Below are 20,482 nucleotides of genomic sequence, written 5' to 3'. Positions count from 1 at the left end.
TTTTGGGCATATGTAAACACATTAATATATATCAGTCTCCCACTCTAGAGCCAAGTCTTCTATTACTCTCTGCATCTGAAGTGTATAGAAGAAAGGTTCTAAAGTATTGTGGGAGAGGGAGACAAGTATCATTTCTCCCAACTTTCAAACTATTCACTGCATTAAACACACACACTCTCTCCAGTGAGTTATCTTTGCCTATGCCACAACTAATTACAGTTATTAAAACTGTTGGGGGGGGGGCGCGGAAATCAGGGTTTTGTATATTCCAAAAAAGGTGACAAAATGTATCCATGAGCTACAGTGCCTCTTGTACATACAGAAAAACTACAGAATGTGTGTCTTAATAAACTTTGACACAAACACGCATCATGCTTTTTCTTGATAAAATGCATGCTTCTCAAAACAGCAAAGTAACATGCCTTATGTTATGTCAACAGAAAAAAAACTAGCTGGTTCTCCAAATAGGCATGGGAACTTAAATAAGAGAGGCACCTGTTCTACAAGAAACAGCCTTACATCTGGAACCTATTCTGTTCTCAGCCAAATGCATAATCCTTTCTTGGTACCAAAATTACGTATTTCCTCACTTATCTGTACAAAAATTAAAAAAATAGAAGCTTGTAATGTAACAAACAATAAAGCTGTATCAGAGCTCAGTTTGGCTCTCTGTTCCCTAGACAGAAACAAAGATCTGACCCCAAACCATCAACAAAGGAAAGCAATTGTCTGGCAGGCCTGTACTCCTGAGGCTGCATTGGAGAACTCTGTTTCCTTTGGTTTGGCACACATTAGGACCACCACCCTGTAATTTGGATGGATATGTGTCCTTACTATTTTCACATAGTCATAAATCCAATCCACCAAAATGTCATAATAAAGTAAGGTATCTCACTTAAGATTATCAGGAGATTACAGTGAGTCCAATTTAATTAAACCGTGAGATAGCAACAATATCAGTGATTTGTGTAAAAGCAAGCTTGAGTGTAGACATCTAGGTTAGTGGAAATCTCTACAAAAAAAGGAATATCTTGGAAATCAGTGAAATAGGAGAGGTTTCAGAGTAGCAGCCGTGTTAGTCTGTATCCGTAAAAAGAAAAGGAGGACTTGTGGCACCTTAGAGACTAACGAATTTATTTGAGCATAAGCTTTCGTGAACTACAGCTCATTTCATCGGATGCATTCTGATGAAGTGAGCTGTAGATCACGAAAGCTTATGCTCAAATAAATTCGTTAGTCTCTAAGGTGCCACAAGTCCTCCTTTTCTTTTTGTGAAATAGGAGAAGTTCCTTTCCATAGATACCTTAAGACTTCCAAACATCTTTAACATTTTTGTAAACTTTTCGTCAGGCATTCTGATTAGGTTCTCCTGGCTGTAGATTACTGTTTCTCATGAATGATAAAAAATGGAAAGTTGGTGACTGACAAAACATGTGTAGTATAATGTATACAAGTTCTAATAAAAATAAAATGATTTCATTATCGAATCAAATACCGAAACTTTGCCTTTGGTGATGTAATTTGGCCTGCTTTGAAAACAGAGTGATTCAGAGAGTCAGATACTTAGCAGATATCATTCTCTCAAAACAAAACCACATCCTTTCACCACCCTGACTCTTTTCAGAGACAAAAAAATATTTCTTGAAGAAACAGTAAAAATAGTCTGAACCCATCATCAACAATTAAAGGACTCTGCTGTAACATGTTGTCCCTATCCACGCATTTTCTCCTTTCCCCCAGTAGAAATCTACAATTTCATAGATAATCCCACAGCCTTCCCTGATCTCAAAGCACTCTATACATTTTATTTATATAGATTTATAAAAGAATTAAAAGAGGACCCTCTCCAAGACTCTAGGCACCCATGCCATAAATTACAAAAATAAAGTAACCTGGCCACTTAAGTAAGTGACGTGATTTTTAAGTGCGCTAAACACTCACAGCTGCCATTTAAGTCAGTGGAATATGTTGCCAATACCACCAGCAGCTTCACAACTTCAGGACCAGTAGTTCAGCCTAAATTGAAGGGCTGAAGAGAAGTGTTTTTTGCCCGCTTTTGTTTAAATAAAGAAGTTGATATCAAAATGTATTTTTGTGCAGTTTGCTCATCAGAACTTACTATAATTATGGCACTTAATTTCTACTATGATATTTAATGACCTGTTGATGAATATACAGAGACCAACCTGCTTGCTACAATATGCCACAGAGATTGTCTTTAGTAAAACAGTAATTAGATGCAGTTTTGCACATCTTTTATATTATCTATATCTTCAGAGGCATAAAGGACAATGATTAGTGCAATTTCCTAACTGTGGCTTCCAGTGTTGCAAAACAGGTTTTAGAACTTATGGTAACACTTCACATTAGATGGAGTTTAATCCAACATCATCATGGAAAGATTGTGTGATTCTATGTTACATCTGCTGTACTGTAAAACCAAAAGAATTAATGGTGATTTAAAAAAAAAATCACAAAAATTAAAAAAAAAAAATACCCAATGGATTAGATAATGATCCATTAATTTAATGTTACTGAACATATGAATGCCATTTTGGTCATCAAATATAAAAAAATACAATGGTCAGCTGTGTCATTTTGCTCTGTTATCCAAGTAGAGTTATCAGTGCTATTTTAGATAAAATAGATGGGGTTTTCATTATAAAGCTTGATTATTAAAAAAAACTTTAAAATCTCAGCCATTTCAAACCTGGTTTTCAAGAGGTTAACCTCTATTTTGGCTAAAGTGACTCAATCACTTGGGTTCTAATTAAGAGCAAAATTAGGAGATTTTAAATCTTCCATCTGTAGTGAACGTTCTGAAATATTTTAAAGTAAATAGAATGCAGAGTAAGGCGTCTCTGGAAGCATTAGGTGGACCACAAGTGACAGTACTGGGGGCGGGAGGGGGCAGGGGGAAGATAAATCTGCCAGTGTTTCAGTTAAAACATACTGGAGGATTGGTTTAATTATGAGAAGCTTTTGTTCAGAACCTTCAAGAAAACAGGACTTCCAGAAAACAAATATATTGTCCACTGTGTACTTACAATGCTCCAACTTTCTGCTTGCAAGTCACAAGTTTTTGTCCAAACTAAAGACCAATGAGAATGGCAGATATTTTGTACATGGCTAAGATGCAAGAGTGCCAATATGAGTCATCTGCCCAGTTTAGCGTCTTTGGACCATATACATGGTAGCACACAGCATGGGTTGGCAATAAATCTGCCATCCTCAACTCTTTGTTAAAAATAGATTTGCTTAATCTACAGTGCATTCAGTAGATGTTTTTTAGAGATGAAAAAAATCCACTCATGTACATGAGGGAAAAGAGTTATTCAATGGCATACACTGTGGAAAGGAAGAAACAAGGGCCTGGCAGATAAAATTGCCCTATTTTATAATTAATGAATGAAAGTGGCTATATTATGAAGACACAGCTAGATGTTGGTATTCTGGTTAAGTCACAAGCCACTCCAACTTTACTTATGATTTCTGAGATCAGACCCTCTCAACTGATTCATATCCTGGTCCTATTAATAATCCTGCATACACGCACAATGTTCTGCATATATCAAATTTGAAGTCAAGCACTGTAATAATAAGCTGAGTGTTTACTGTACCTACTTAACCAAAAGAACTGACAAGTGTGAGAATTCACTTGTTTCTATATTTTTTACACCACCAGCAGCAGCAACTTCCACATAGTGATAGCATATTAAATTACACGGTTTCTATACAAAAAGAATATGCAAACCTAGGAAAAAGTAGTCATTAACACAAGGAAATGGTTCAAAACAGTTTAATTTTCTAGTGTAAATAGTTAATGAGAAAATGTGAAATAAGCTCTGGCGAGTACCTAGTACTGATATGTAGGCAGCACTGTTCTCTCGAAGGAAATTTTTAGTAGTAATAGTTTGTTTTTTTAAGTATCCCTTATCTTTTAAGCAGTCAGATCATGCTTATATGACTGACTGGGAGGATACGTCTGTGTCAGTTTATGAGTTCCATTCGGGCTTTCTGAACACCATGTTCTATGTCAACCTTCATTTTTAATGAACACTTAAGTGAGGCTTTGAGCATTTATTTGGTAGCAGGAACTTGGCACCTAGTACAGAGACTATGGGCATGTCTACACTGCTGTTCGGGGATGTGAATATCAGTGCGAATGGAGTGCTGAGCTGGAACTCTCCCATGTGGGTGTGCGAACTAAAAGGTTCCTACCTCATATGGAGGACTATTTTAACAGGAATTTGGAGCCTTTTAGTTCATGCTTGCAGTGTCCACCTAGGGGAGTTACAAATTAGCACCTTGGTGCTCAATATTGTTCAGACCCCTATTGTCCTAACTGTGGGACAGCGTAGGCACACCCGGATTCTGGGAAGCTCTGACTGGATCAAGGGCCATCATCACTGAATAGTTCCACTCTAGTGAAACAATAGGCTTGCTATTAGCAGAGCCATTGACTGAACTACTCTCTGCCCAGAAGCTGAGGGAGCTAACTTTGGAGTGTGGATATTTCCCAGTGAAAGAGGGGGTTGAGGGGTGGGAGGGGGGGAGGGGAGGAGAACAGAAAAGGTAGCAGAGGCTATTTTAAAAAAATAGAGGAACAAGCTCTAAGCAAGAGAACACTGCAAGTGTTGCCTGGCCTATGGATTCACTCCGATGAAGTGAACTGTAGCTCACGAAAGCTTATGCTCAAATAAATGTTAGTCTTTAAGGTGCCACAAGTACTCCTTTTCTTTTGGTGGATACAGACTAACACGGCTGCTACTCTGAAACTAGGGGTAGAGAAGACACTAAAAGGCAGTGGGAAAAAATAAAAAAAAGGAGGAGTACTTGTAGCACCTTAGAGACTAACAAATTTATTTGGGCATAAGTTTTTGTGGGCTAAAACCCACTTCTTATGCCCAAATAAATTTGTTAGTCTCTAAGGTGCCACAAGTACTCCTTAGATTTTTTTGCTGATACAGACTAACATGGCTACCACTCTGAAACCTGAAAGGACGTGGTATCAGGAGTGTGTGTGTGAGTGTGAGTGTGAGTTTGAGTGTATTACTATGCTTTCCTATATTGTCCTATGTTTTCGATGCTGAAAACAAAATTTGTATTTTTGTAATTCAGGTGGATTATGTACGACAGGAGAGTCAGGGTAGTAACTCCATAGTTAATGCACTCATTATAACATTACACATCTGGGAAGGAGAGAGAGAAGCAGTTTTTTATTTTATTAAATAAACATGCAGTATTTCTAGCATCTGAGAAAGGTTCTAGCCTGAAATGTTGTGTATGGTGTTTTCTTAGAGTAGAGTTTTTTTATTTTGATTTCTTTTGCAAAGTTTAAGGTTAAATGACTATGTCGTTTTTGAGATAGGGGACTGAAAAAGTGGTTTTTAAAGTGTGAAGAGTTTTCAAGTCCTCCCAACTTTTGAAGTCCTTCCTTTTACTTTAAAAACTTCAAAATAGAATTTGACATGATTCTTAAATGACAACTAATGCACAGGATTATTACTACTTAATTGGAGTGGAACTTTCTTTAGGAAATAAGAGCTCATATTTTTTATATTTTTCCATGTATATTAGTACACTACACAATATAGAGGAAATTACAAGTCACTTAAGTGTGTCGAAAAGGTTTGTGCAGCAAACGGACCTTGTAAGCACTGTGAAAGTGATGACAAGACATTAGGTAAAGTGGCCAGTTTTGATTTGGTAAAACAAGGATCAAAGGTAGTTTAGACCCTGGTTTTATCTCAGCCACCAAGGACTGCAGAAGATTTTGGGTAGTTGGATAGGTTATAAAGCAAAATGTAAAAGGAATCTCAAACTATGATATTGGTCATTGTGTTCACCAAGGTTACAAGTTCAGTTAACATAACCAGCAAAGCTGCTCGGGGCCTCTACTTAAAAATACACCCTAAGGATGTTCCCAAACCCACAGAAAAAACCTCTAAGGTAAATATAAGTAGAAGCTCACCCACCCCCCGCCCCCATCTTTAAAAAACATATTACAAATTAAATAGCATTCCTTAAATTCTAAATTTCCTTTCAGTCAAATATTAGTTCTTACACCTAACTTAATGTTGGCATCCTTTTGTCTGCAAGAGATGGTGGGAATTGCAGCCTATGATGTAGATGGTTTGCAACATCCCATGTGACTGAATAGTCCAGACCAAGATTTGCATGATCTTTGGCAGTTATTGCAAACATAGGTGTCTCGGTTGGGAACTGCTTGCTTCCTGCAGGCTCTTTACATTCTTCAAATGGGCAAATTTACCAAGTGTGACAGCCCTGCTCAAGCAAGTACGACTGCGCTGGCTGGGCCATCTGAGTAGGTTAGAAGACGGACGCATACCCAAGGATATGCTATACGGGGAGCTATCAGAGGGAAAAGAACAACAGGATGTCCCAAGCCTCGCCATAAAGACCTTGAGCTCTCAAACAAAATTGTATTTGCAAACAGCCACTTGTCTAACTTTTGGGGTCTGATGAAATATGAAACCATTAAGATTTTCATTCCAACTGATCCATTGCAACCAACACTTTTCCATATACAACTGTAAGTGGGAAGTTTGGGCCACATTCTACGCTGTGCAATACACAGAAGCTTACAGTGTTGCATGAGATGTAAGAAGAGAAAGGTGAATTTGGACCACCAAGCTTAAAATGTACAAAAAACTCCAGAGCCATTATTCAACTACAAATTCAGAGCATAGGTGAAAGTCACAGGTGTTTGATGATGGCAATTTGTTGGTAGCATCAACAAAGCTAACAACATACTAGTAAAAAGAAAAGGAGTACTTGTGGCACCTTAGAGACTAACCAATTTATTTGAGCATAAGCTTTCGTGAGCTACAGCTCATTTCATCGGAGTGAGCTGTAGCTCACGAAAGCTTATGCTCAAATAAATTGGTTAGTCTCTAAGGTGCCACAAGTACTCCTTTTCTTTTTGCAAATACAGACTAACACGGCTGTTACTCTGAAACATACTAGTAATGAGTCAGTATATTTAACCATTAACCTTCTCTATTGTGCGATAGTATTTTTATTGGATATTAAGTATTTCTGAAAATGGCTTATCTATACTTTATCATGATCTGTAAATAGGACTGTCAGATTGCATCAAGGAAATGATCAGAGAGTCTGCCCTCTTGTCTGAATGTGTTTCCTACCATTCATGTGGCACAGATATGCTTTCACAAGAGACTATGATTCATATGTAAGGAATGTTTGCTAGATATCCACACTAAGCCTGAAGACCACAGTTAACATTTTCATTTGCTGCAACCTCCAGATTCATTCTTCTCACATGCAGTCAGCTCACTTTGATGAGAGTGAATTATAGGTCTTGTTATGGTAGATAATATAAAACAAATGCAGATATATCTTCCTCCTAAACACACCCTTTTGTCTATGATGAGTTATCCTACATTTATCCATAACATTAATACACCCAAGTCCATTAGTTTATACAAATATTTATGCCCCATAAGTACAAATAAATCCTTATTCCAAAGCACAGAACTAATACCACAGGAGGCAGATTAGACTCTTCGGTCACAATCCTGCAAAGTTTTACACAGGTGCTTAATTGTTACAAATTGAGAGTGCCATTGACTTCAGTTTGACTTCACACAGCGTGTGCCATTAAGCAAATGCTTAAGGCTTTGCACGACCAGGGCCTTGCACTGTATGTATGGGCACACTTCAGAGACCGGAGCCATGCTCTCCCTACGCTTTACACATGCAGTCAACACTACCTATTTTCTGCTGCTACTATCTCCTCAGGCTGACATCAGAAACTGGGGGTGAGGGAATGGGGAAGGGCAGGGAGGGAGAATAATAGAGTATAGTACGGGACAATTATTAACTGCCAGATGCTTTTCCCCCCACACAGCCCCCCGCCCCCCACTCCTTCCCTTTCCTGACTATACATTCACCATGAAGTTGCTCACTGACATATATTCAAGAACTCTTTCAAAAGAACAAAGAGAGGAAGGATAGGAGAAAATGGAAGTGACAGGGGAGGAAGGGAGGAAAAAAGCAAACAGAGGAAGAAGTGGAAGGCAGATAGGAAAGTGATGAGGAAGTTTTAGTGGTCCAAAATCTCTTGGTTCTTCATTTCCCAGAGAGGCCTGCAGCAGAGATATTTCAAAACTTTTTTTTTTTTTTTAAAAGAGCTTATCCAAAAGATAAGTTTTACAAACAAAAACAGGAGCCCTTACATGCATTCCAAGTGATTTCAGAGCCTTTTCTCCCAGATGCTTTTGAAAAGCCCCTGTTCTTTAAGGAGAGTGAAGGGGGTAAAAAAAGCCACACTGCCCCTTTGCAGAGATTACAACTATGAAATTCATGATGATTTCAATTTATGAAACCCTTCATGGTTTGGAGTCCTGTGTATATTTTATACCCTGTTTCTCCCCTGTATTCTACTTACACAAGTGTCAATAACCCCAGGATTTGTCCATCTGAGGGCTGAGAATTCTCAATAGATGACCAATCTGGATTTCATATAATTTATAGCTGTAACTCAGCAATAAAACTGGGAGCCATATTTATACAGTCGCAAGTGAGCTACTCTAAAATGAAATATAATCGCCAGATAGACAGAGTGGCATAAACTGGTTAAAAATAAATCTTTAATATAAAACTTTTATACCAGCATTTATACTCACTGGAATCCAATGGTTTCCAACAGGTCTTCACTATATCTTACTAGAAACAGAACATCAACATGCTGTTCACAATCACACAGACTGCCTCCTCTTCTACTCACAATTAGGAATGTAAAATATTCAACCATTAATCAATAAGTATTAGTCTTACTGTTAATATATTGCAGTTAATCTTTAAAACAGATGGGTAAAATAATTTCATGACATTTCACATCCCTACTTGTGCTGTCATTCCCTCAAGTTGGCTGCACTCCCTGCCGCCACGTCTGAGCACACTGTGTGCATTAACAAATCCGCCTCTTCCCTATCTGCATCCCACTCCCCAGCAGCACCCAGGGCAGAACAAGCCAAACTGCCCTTGCATGGTGATGGTTCTGGAGCCCGGGGCAATCAGAACACGTTGTGCTCTCAGGCCATCAATACCGGCTACCAGGGCTGGGTGCCTCGCTCCCCACCAGGAGCCAGTACAAGGACCCCAACCGGGCACATCCCCTCCCCCACAAGCATGGGCCCCCTGCCTGGGGAGCAGCCACTGCCCCCCCTCCGCTGTCCCGATCCCCCCATGAGACTCTGCTGAGCCCCAGTCACCATCCAGACTCCTGCCATGTGTGCAGCCGCTCAGAACCCAGGCCTCCGCTGGCTGCTTCCACTGGATGTGACTGGCTGAGGGGGTGGGCGGCACTGGGCACTCGCCACCTCCTGGCCCATGGTACGGACAGGGAGCTGGGCAGCAAGGGGCACGTGACCAGAACTATCCAAAGTCCCACGACACACTGAGGGAGACCAGGTCATGTGACGGTGGAGACTGATGTCACCATGACACCTCCTGGTCACATGACAGGTTCTCCCTGCCACCATAACACTCCTGGATCATGGAATGGTCTCTCCCATTTCCCACCCCCACCTCCCATCACCAGGACAGTGCGCAGGAAGGGATGGTGACAGGGTACCAACTAGGGATGTAAAATGGTTAACTGATATCATTTTAATAGTTTAAATGGGTACTTTTTAAAATGATTTTTACATCCCTACTCGCAATCATGTAACATCAGTGGGAAAACGACTAGAATTGTTTGTATGCAAAAGCAACAATAAGAAGGTATTTAAATATTGATGTTTACTATCGTTTAATAGCTAGAAACAAGGAGAGTCACTGCCACATGACAAGCCAGATCTCCAAGTTCCAGTAAGTGCTTTGCAAATAACCACCACTCCTTTGCTATGTAAGAAAATAGTTTATACTATGCAGAACTGTTTATCTTTAGCGGCAAAATTTGTTCTAAACTATAAATTAGAAATTGAAGTTCTCAGCTTACCTTAGTGTTCATACAAGATCTTCCTCGCTTATATTCTTTATGACTTACTCTTTTATCAAGCTTGTTCCACAAAGCTTTGGCCTTCCAGCTGGTTACCTTTGACTTCAATTTAGTATAGAAATTTCTGTAGTCCAATGGATCTAGTTCAAATTGACGGGTGAGGATATTAAAGGCCTGAATGGTACCTTTGCATGTTGATGCTTGTACAAAATTTTCAAATATCTGGCCACCTTGGCTGTGCTTTTCATCATCGTTTTCCCCCATGTTCTGAGCAGTATGTGTAGAAAGGACTAAACTTGAACTGTGGTGCTCTGATACAGGTGACCGATATTATCAAGTACTTCCAAGAATATTATACCTAGAAAAGAAAGTCAAATTAACATATTTTCAACATAATGAAGATCAAAAACCTACAAATCATATTTAAAACCAGCTAGATACAAGCATGCAGAAATGAAAGGCTCTCTAAATGAGCCAAAGTGCAAGATAAAGTTAGTAATGGCATCAAATATACCAACTGCAGAAATTATAAATAAAATTATGCCACCTCTGCAATGAGGATGTTGTGAAGGCCAAGACTATAAAGGGTTCAAAAAAAGAACTAGATAAATTCATGGAGGAGAGGTCCATCGATGGCTACTTGCCAGGATAGGCAAGAATGCAAAACCATGCTCTGAAGTGTCCCTAACCTCCGTTTGCCAGAAGCTGGGAACGGATCACTTGATTATTACCTGTTCTGTCATTCCCTCTGAAACACCTGGCATTGGCCGCTGTCAGAAGACAGGATACTAAGTGAGGAGGACCATTGGTCTGATCCAGTATGGCCATTTTTATGTTCTTAATGCTAAGCATCAGTTTATTTCATAATGACCCTTACAAACATCCTTAAACACTCTAATGCACTGGTTTCAAGGACAACTCATTCTCCCTAAAACGCTATCACATTTGTCTAATGACAATCATTTTTGGCCTTACTCTACTAGCTAGCAATTGATACCTTTCTGAAGGCTTCACACACAGTAATTCCTCAGAAGCATCCCTCAACCATAACTGTAGTCAGAGCCTTGTATCTCTGGGAATTGGCCATAAGTCAACACTACATTATTTTAAAGAAAGATGTCCAATTACAGCTAGGGCATTAGTATACAACTAATCCAAAACAACCTAGATTCAGCATGAGGAGCCTGTTCATCTTGTCATCAGTTGCATGTAGAAAACATTTAGGATGACTGGAGCATCACGTCTTGTTACTCCAAAACTGAAATTCCAGTAAAAAGGGACCTACTCCACTCTTCCAACCCCCATATGAACCAAGCCCAAATGAAAAAGAATCTAGTACTCTCCAGTATAAGGGAGGTAATTGTTATTTAAAATGCACATTGTTATTTAAAATGATTACATTCACGTAATGAGTAATTAGTGTTTCTCATGGTCAAACCACATGCAGTATTTAGGACAACTACTATTGAGCTGTGAGAAGAGAAAGCTACTCTAATTAGTGTACATTTTAAAGTACTAAAATAACTTTGTAGGGCCACTCCCAGAGCCTACTTTAACCCCTCATTCTGAATTTCAGACACTCCCCGCTAAAGTCATCCCAGGTCAAAAGATTTAGATTCCCAAGTTCTTATTTTTCCCCAAGAGAATTAAGATGGATTATTTAGCTGCTTACAATTGGCGAGAGCTTACCTGGACTCAAATCCAGAGTTTTAAGTGGGGCCAGTCATATTCCGTTTTTCCTGCTATTAAGGAATTACCTACCATTCCAAACACAATACCAAACTGAGGCTTGTTTAATCTCCCACATAATTTGTTATTTTACTTGGACCCCCATCAGTTGGCTTTTAGCTTTAAAATAAATTGTTAGAAGGGCCTTTCCAGATACACTTTTAATTTAACATTGTTCACAAACCATTCATTCTCTACCCACGTTTGGTTCAAACGGAAAGGGAAGCCAAAATAATCAATGTATTTAAATTAAGAGGAGACCCATCACATAAATCTTGCATTCTTTCAACATGAATGAATATAGGCAACCTATAAAAGCCTCCTGTGGGAAGAAACAGAGAAGCATTTGGAATGCTTACATTTTGTGGCCATGCTTAAAATAAATAACCTTTACTTTTACATCATTCTGTTGCCATTTTAGGGTATAATAAATTTCCAGTGTTGAGAGTTTGTACCTTTTCTTGGACCTAGTGCCATGATTAAATACTTATTGCCAAGAATACATTAGGCAATTTTGTTTTCCAGTCTGAGTTCCTCATTTGTGGTATGTTCCCTGTTAGTTTGTGAAGGGCTTCATGAAGCAAAAAAACAACCTTTCCCTTGCTTCGTCTCTCAGGGGCTCTAATCTTGCCCGGATTGAGTGCTTCCATTCCCATTCAGCACCTTTGAAGGTTCAAGCCCAAGGTGACTAACTGTTAACTTCTCAAAATACATCCTCGATATATGAAAGTCAGCATAAGGAAACGAGTGAAAAGTAAAGGAGGAGTGATATAGCTATAGCCACCCACTTAGGGTACGTCTGTACTTGCCATTTAAAGTGGAAAAAGTCCCCTTTTGCGCAAAAACCATGGGAGCATCTACACTTGCCAATGACTTTTTGTGGTGAAACTCAGAAGTTTCACTGCAAAAAAGAAAGCCACCTCCACGAGAAGCGTACAGCTCTTACCGATGATGCTTTTGCGGTGAGGTGCAAGTGAAGACACATTCTTCCTCTTTACAGAGCTTTTAGTCTCTGCAGTATATCCCACAGTGCCTAGGTGACCACTCTGGCCAGCAGCTCTGCTGCTCTGACGCCAGGTAAACAGACATCCACCCCCCATAAAGCCCCAGAAACTTTAAAACTCCGCTTCCTGTTTTCTTGGCAAGTGCTCATTTATCTGGCAAGGTGACAATGCCTGCTCTACAGAGAAAATGATCCCCTGCTTCGAGCAATGCTTGGAGCTGATCAATGTTTGGGGAGAAGGCGGCTGTGCAGGGTCCTAGGATGCCCTGCGATCACCCCTGGCCTCCCTTCCCACAAGGCCTATCATCAAAATGGAGAAAGCTGCACTGTGGGATAGCTGCCCTCAGTGCGCTGCTCTCATCAAGGCTAGACATGCTGCAAATGTAAACATTCTCTGACGCCTGTGGAAGTAAGTGAGTACACAAACCAGTGCTTTTCTTTCACCAGTTCACTATCACCGTTGACAGCGCAAAAATTCTGCAAGTGTAGACATAGCCTTAGTTTCATTCAAAGGCAACTTTAAATTTGCTGGCCTCTGCCAGAGTTACAGTTTCCTGCAGCAAAAACTTGATAACTTCAGGAAAAAGTCTGTCACTGGGGAACGGTCAATGTGCCAGCATAACCACCAATAACTCCTTGTCCGAGCCAGGATATCTGGAAGAAGCCCTTCCACAAGTCAATACATCACACCACCCACCAACACTTTCATACAGCACTTCAGAGCACCTAAGCCATTAGTGCTTTTTGATTTTCTAGAGGGCTCCAATTAATCAAAAGGAAAGAGGCACTTTCCTGCCTTCCACTGACTCTTGGCTCCTAGCAAGTAGAAGACATCAGACTCTAAGAGATATACAATAAAAGAAAACAGAAGTTTGGTGCGAGGCCCATCTAGAGAGCTTCCTTGAATTGGGGGAGCCTCTTATAGCCAAGAGAGTCCCAACCAAGTTTTGATTCCATCTGACGTTTTTAGGGTTGAGGAGGATCTTCCTAGTTCCTCCTCCTTTTATGCACTCATGGGCTCTTTGTCACAGTAACACTCACTCCAGCTGAAAGGGGCAGGATTCTAGTCTAGTCTTCAAGCGCCAATCCATGGTATTGCACACACTGGCTGAGTTGGAATGTCAGAGGGTTTTAACGTGGAGGAGGGGAAGGCAGCAGTGGCAGCGGTGGGGGGGGGGGACCGGGGTTTGTTGCCAGTCTTGAGTGGTATTTAAGCATCCTTCATCCAAACACCATGTGACTACAGCATGGCTAGGGATCTTCAGGAGGAAAAAGAGGGGAAGGAACTCTGGCAGATGGGACTAGTCATTCTATGCAGCATGCCTCCTTCTTAATAACCACTTGGAAAACTCCCCTCTAAAAATGCCATCAGATAAGCTAACAACATTTACGTACCCTCTATGCTTTCTACCCTCATTTTGCAAAGGAAAGGGGAAGAGGAGGAGTGTAAGGCATTGGCAGGGTAGTGGGAGCCAGTGGCAACGTGACTCAAAAAGAAACCATGCTGTTGAGGAGGAGATAGGATATCAGAAGCAGTACAAATAGGCAGCCTCTTTATGCAGACAGAAGGACTCCTGTTCCTTCACATAGCCTTGAGTGGAAATCGGGAACTCCGTAAGGTGAGGCTTGCCCATTTTCCCGACTAACTCCCTCCACCCCCTTTCTGTGGGGCCGTTTCATAGAAGGAGAGCCTTTAGGCTAGTCAGTTTCCAAAATAATCCTAAAACTATTTAATATGGACAAAGTGAAATCTCAGCAGAGACATTTGCTCACTGGCTGAATTTTTTTAATTGTGTCAGAGGTCAAGTTCTTCACAAAAGCCACGATTTGTGGTTTGACAGACATGAGGCGCAGGAGACTCTGGTTACTGTGAATTCCAGATTGCTACTGAAAAAACCATGGCTCTATTTTTGGCATAAGCATTATGTTGACCAATGACAATGATGGAGAATACACAGAAGAGGAAATGCTGATGCTCTCCAGACAGATTGTTCTGAACATTCACTGCTATTTCACTGGGACACTGCACATGTTGAGCTCACCAGAAATGATTCAATGAAGTCTTCAGAGTAACAGCCGTGTTAGTCTGTATTTGCAAAAAGAAAAGGAGTACTTGTGGCACCTTAGAGACTAACCAATTTATTTGAGCATGAGCTTTCGTGCTGTAGCTCATGAAAGCTTATGCTCAAATAAATTGGTTAGTCTCTAAAGTGATTCTGGAAACATTAAAGCAGATAATTGTGTCTTTACCTAGAATAATATAAGTGAATTTAAAGGCTTACCTAAATATCATGCCCCCAAAAGATAAATGTGGGGGCACGGTAATATTTGGGAATGAAAGTTTGGGGTTTTGTCTGCTGTTTGAGGGTCAGAACCTCCACTGAACTGCATAAAAATATAGGAGAAATCCACACCAGAACTACTTTTATATTGCTCTGTAAAAATTAAATAGTACTTTAGTTTTATAAAGATAGTGTGTTCAGAGTTTAAAACTTATCTTGCTACTTAATTTTTCATTGGGGGGAATAAAAATAATTCAAAAGCTGTCTGTTTAACATGAAAAATTATTTCTTAGTCAGACACATTATGTTGCTCTCTTTTTAATATTTGAGAACATACTTCTTGAGTGGATTGTAAAAAGATTAAATTCCAAGTATTTCAATACCATTAATCCTGATTCCAGTTTCAATAAAGCCCTAATTCTTCCATGCTTACTGAGAGTAAAGTTCTATACTGAGACTTTAGTTAGGCACACAGAATACAATGAACTTATTGTTTTTAACCTTAAGCAAACATTATCAGAAGCAAAGGAATAGATTCTGCAACATTTGTAGTAAGCATTTACTTTGGCCTTTCTCCACTTCTACTTTTTTACAGGACGAGCCACTTCATTTCTGCTCTAACTGGGCCTGTTATATACTGTGATAAGCATAGGACCAGGGACAATCAGCAACTGCTCTGAAAAGCAATCTCTCTTGCCTGGCTCATGAAAGTCTGAAAGCTTAGTACCATTACAATTAGATTTGCAAGTGAAACTGGCAGCACTACAGGGTTTCTAGGCTTTCCACATTAGTTTCTACTTATGAGACATTTTGTTTTTATAGCCACTGTTTTAAATAGAAATATTTATATTTAGAGGAAAACAATGATTCCACCGCGGGGGGCTCCCCCCCCCCACGAACCGTCATAATAGAAAGGTTTTTTTTAAAAAAGAGTTATTCTGGCAATAACAAAGCAAAATCTTTCTTCACTTCACTTAGAAAGCTAATTAAAATACATAATCCAAACTGCTTGAAATATTGTTTACTCACGGCTCTGAATCTGTGCACAAGCCTAAAATTCAACAATAACTAAAAAGGTTTCTGAACAAAGCCTCAAAGTTTTCTTCCTTTATTAACAATTGAATCAGTTGGTTCATTTCTTTTTTTGGTTGGTTAGGTTCGGATTTTTGTTTTGTTTTGTTTTTTCATTTTTACAAAAAGCTGACTTACACAAAACTCCTGCAAAATAATTTTTGTGGTCAAGTATGGAATTCAAAACAATTCCTACCAGGACACTCTGTGCTTATGAACTTACAAGGTTACCGAACATGCTATCAGCTTGCTTTGTTGGAGTTATGTGAGACATTTTAAACACAGACCTTCCAACAAGTGCTGCTCTGCCCAGTTAACCTGCTCCATCTGGAATCAACAATAATAAAATATAGCTAGAAGCATGTGCATGAGTGTCTACGCACCCATCAATGCTTTTCAGTGTACACTTGCATACCTTCATGGGAAAGACCTCTTCAGTCTACTAAAATTCTGCAGATTTATTAGAAGTAGCATTTTCATTTATTTTTATCTACAAACGTAGGCACATTTCACATATTTGATATCCAGCTTACACTTAGTGCACACCAATTTATTTCTTCACACTATCAAACCAGTGCTTCCAGTTTTATTATGAGAATATGGAACCATACACGTAACCCATGCCACCACAACGTGGCTCTTTGTCCCCTCTAGTGGCTAGGTCACATAAGGATGTTGGAGTCTGCTATTGCATCCAAAATATTGGATCCTGCCCAGTTAGCTCAGTCAAAGCCGGGTACTTTATGGCTTGAGCATAAAAAGGACTAGGTCTATAAGCTCAGAGGCAGAAGCGAACTCAGAAACCTCTATACATGGTTTAGCCACCTGAGGGAGACAAAGCCACATAGCATTAGCATGATTATACATGGATACATTCTTGAAATCTGAACAACAATCAAAAAGAACCTGAACTTGCAAACCATCATTCATGCAAGTAGTGCTGACCTGCACAAGAAATCCTATCATCCTCTGATGCAGGCCCAAATATTGCATGAATAAGGATTTGCAGATGCAGACCCAAATATTGCAAGTGAATCCAAATGACAAAGTACAATTTTCCCATACCTCCTACACAAAAGTAAAACTTAATAAGTATTCAAGTTGCTGTATATTTCAGAGCAAGCGAATGTGACACTTCATTGATCCTATTGTATTTCTGGAAAGTTTAAGCTCTGTTAGCTTTAAGTTCAAACATTTGTACAACTAAGTTCTTCAGTTTTGTGATGTCAGCACTACAGAAATAGTTGCCTCTGATGCAGATCTGGTCTAGTCCTTTTTATGTTGGAAGCCAAGCTTTGTTTTATGCTTTATCCAAGACACTCAGCAAAGACAACTGAAGTTAATGGTTACTGTAGCAGTAAAACTAATAAAAAAAAAGATTAAAAATAGCCTGCATGTTAAAATAAAGCTAACCACCACCCTTTGTGAAATTTTGCCCAATTTTATTTGTCTGGTATTATGGAGTCATATGGTGAGCACTTTCGAGATGAATAGTCACTCTATAGTCATTCTTTCAAATTCGCCCTAAATTAAAATTGTTCCCAAGTGTAATCCTCAGACAGAGTCATAGAAACATAATGCTGGAAGGGACCTGTAGAAGTCATCAAGTCCTAGCCCCTGCTCTCTGGCAGGACCCGGTAAAACTAGACCGTCCCTGGCAGGTGTCTGTCCAACCCTTTTTTTAAAAGCCTCCATTGACTGGAGATCCCACAACCTCCTTGGAAGTCTATTCCAGATCTTAAACTACGCTTATAGTTTAAAAATTAATCCGAATACCTAACCTCAGCCCCCCTTGCTGCAGATTAAGCCCATTACTTCTTGTCCTACCTTGAGAGGACATGCAGAACAAATGAGCACCAGTCTCTTTATAGCAGCCGTTAACATATTTGAAGACTTATCAGGTTCCCCCTCAGACTTTTTTTCTTAAGATTAAACATGCCCAGTTGTTTTTTTTTAAAAAAAAAAACTTTTCCTCATATGTCAGATTTTCTAAACCTTTCATCATTTTTTGTAGCTCTCCTCTGGACTCTCCAATTTGTCCACATCTTTTCTAAAATGTGGCACGCAGAACTGGACATCACTCCTGCTGAGGCCTCCCCAGTGACGAGTAGAGTGGGACAATTACCTCCTGTGTCTTACATACGACACTCCTATTAATTTACACTGCAGAATATTTGCTTTTTTCCACAACTGCCTCACGTTGTTGATTCATGTGAAATTTGTGATCTACTATAATCCCCAGATCCTTTTCAGCAGTACTATCACCCAGCCAGTAATTCCCCTTTTGTAGTTATGCATTTGACTTTTCCTTTCTACATGGAGTTTGTCTTTATTGAATTTAATCTTATCAAATTCAGACCAATTATCCAATTTGTCAAGGTTGTTTTGAATTCTGATCCTGTCCTCCAAAATGCTTGCACCCGCTTCCCAGCTTCGTGTCATCTGGACATTTTGTAAACAATTCTCCATTCCATTATCCAAGTCATTAAACAAACTACTGAACGAATATCACACCCAGAACTGACCCTGGGGAACCCCATTAGATACACCCTCCCACTTTGACAGTGAACCATAACTACACTATGAGTAAGGTCTTGCAACCAGATGTGCACCCACTTTACAGCAATTTCATCTAGATCACATTTCTCTAGTTCATTTACGAGAATGTCCTGTGGGACTATATCAAATGCCTTACTAAAATAAAGATATATTACATCTACTGCTTCTCCCCTCCCTCATCCACTAGGCCAGTAACCCTAAAGAAGCAAATGAGATTGGTTCTACATGATTTGTTCTTGACAAATCCATGCTGCCTATTCCTTATAACCCTATTATCCTCCAGGTGCTTAAAATTTGATTGTTTAATAATTTGTTCCAGTATCTTTTCAAGTTTTGAAATTAGGCCGACTGGCCTGTAATTCCCTGCGTCCCCTTTCTTTCCCTTTTTAAAGACAGGTACCCAGGGGAAGAAGGGGACTGGGCCCAACTTGGCAGAATAGCAGGAATAGATTATAGGAGTTGCTACGATGGAGAAATCCATACGTCAGCTGCACAACAAGTTGGGTACATTCAGGGAAGTCTGGAACTATTTTCTAGAAAAGAGAAACTTAGCACAGGTGGATATCCTATATTAGAGATTTTCAGGCATCTCTCTCTTGTAAACACCACGAAGAACTCACCAGTGAAAGAGCTGTTCAACTGAAGAGAACTAACACTATTCAAAAACCTCACATACATGTAAAGTACACACACACTTGTACAATCAAGCAGCCTTGATTAGAAGCAATTAGTAACAATTAAAATATATACATATAAATGTCAGCTTCTCTCCAGGGAGCTCCAGAAACAGCACAAGCACATACAAGCCTGTGTAACCATGTATACCAGACTAACTTTGTCTACTAGTAATGTAATTGAGTAATAACACTAATGTATATCATGGCCTACTCTATATAAGTTTTCTGGTAACCCAGTGAAATGCAACTAAAATCTTAAGATTTGGTTTTCACAATTAATAACTTCACAATATTAAAACATTCCCTTTATGTTTCTAATATGTGTGTACACATTTTTAAGTTAAATTTTCCAAGATTTTATATATATATATATATATATATATATATATATATATATATATACACATATACACATATATATATATACACACACACATATATATATTTATTGTCTTATTAAAAAGAATCAGTAAATGAAATAAGAATCTGTACAATTTTGAAAGCCTGAATACAAAAGCATTATCAAACCATGATCAATAATTTCAAGAGTTATTGATTTTTAAAATGTATATACAAAAATATATTAAACTTGAATGTTGTTTAGACTTGTTATAAAAGAATGAAAGTTAACATGTTTTAGCGCTGCTGTAGTGGCACAAAAATGAGATAAACACTAAGAAGTTTATGTTGCTGTTTTTCTAGGTTAAAAACAAATGGGAGGAGGGAAATTGCAAAAAATATATTAAGGACCTATATTAAAGGCACAGGAAGCAATTTAATAAAAAAGTGTCCAACAAGCAAATGTACATCTTCTAGCACAATATTCCTGTTATTCAATGTACATTATATTATAAATATATTGTCACTGAAAACAATTAAATGGGACAAACTTAAAATCTAGTGAGAATCCTGGCTTGTTTTCCCCTCATAAAGTATGTAATCGGTTTTAAAGATTCAAACTCAAACATACAAACCATCAGAATGGGCTGTTTTTACAGAACATGGCTTTTGCAGTTTCCTTGCTGCTCTGTTGAGGGGTGATATGTCTCAGAAAGGATTCAGACAACTGTAGAGATCACTCAGAATTTCTCACACCCATCACTAAAGCAACTGGAAACCTATCATCATTAACAAACAGCAGCTGCCAGCTCCTAACACTCCTAACACTATGGTA

General features: G+C 39.1%; 1 protein-coding gene across 22 annotated transcripts in view; it reads right to left on the bottom strand.

The window, feature by feature from the left end:
• MICAL2 (microtubule associated monooxygenase, calponin and LIM domain containing 2) overlaps window positions 1–20,482 on the bottom strand; it is a 188,491-nt gene that overhangs the window by 147,413 nt on the left and 20,596 nt on the right. For all 22 annotated transcript variants that reach the window (XR_013635922.1, XR_013635920.1, XR_013635921.1 and 19 more), the window contains exon 2: window positions 9,989–10,346. Coding sequence is in view for 19 of the 22 variants with exons in the window: in XM_078853224.1 (XP_078709350.1) it covers window positions 9,989–10,252 (264 nt within the window). In the remaining 3 variants the exon portion in view is untranslated. The remainder of the gene's footprint in view (window positions 1–9,988; window positions 10,347–20,482) is intronic.

The sequence above is a fragment of the Lepidochelys kempii genome, chromosome 6, assembly GCF_965140285.1.
Source record: "Lepidochelys kempii isolate rLepKem1 chromosome 6, rLepKem1.hap1, whole genome shotgun sequence".
Classification (NCBI taxonomy): domain Eukaryota; kingdom Metazoa; phylum Chordata; order Testudines; family Cheloniidae; genus Lepidochelys; species Lepidochelys kempii.
Note: the sequence above shows the minus strand (reverse complement) of the source record. Positions and strands in the feature narration are given on the sequence as shown.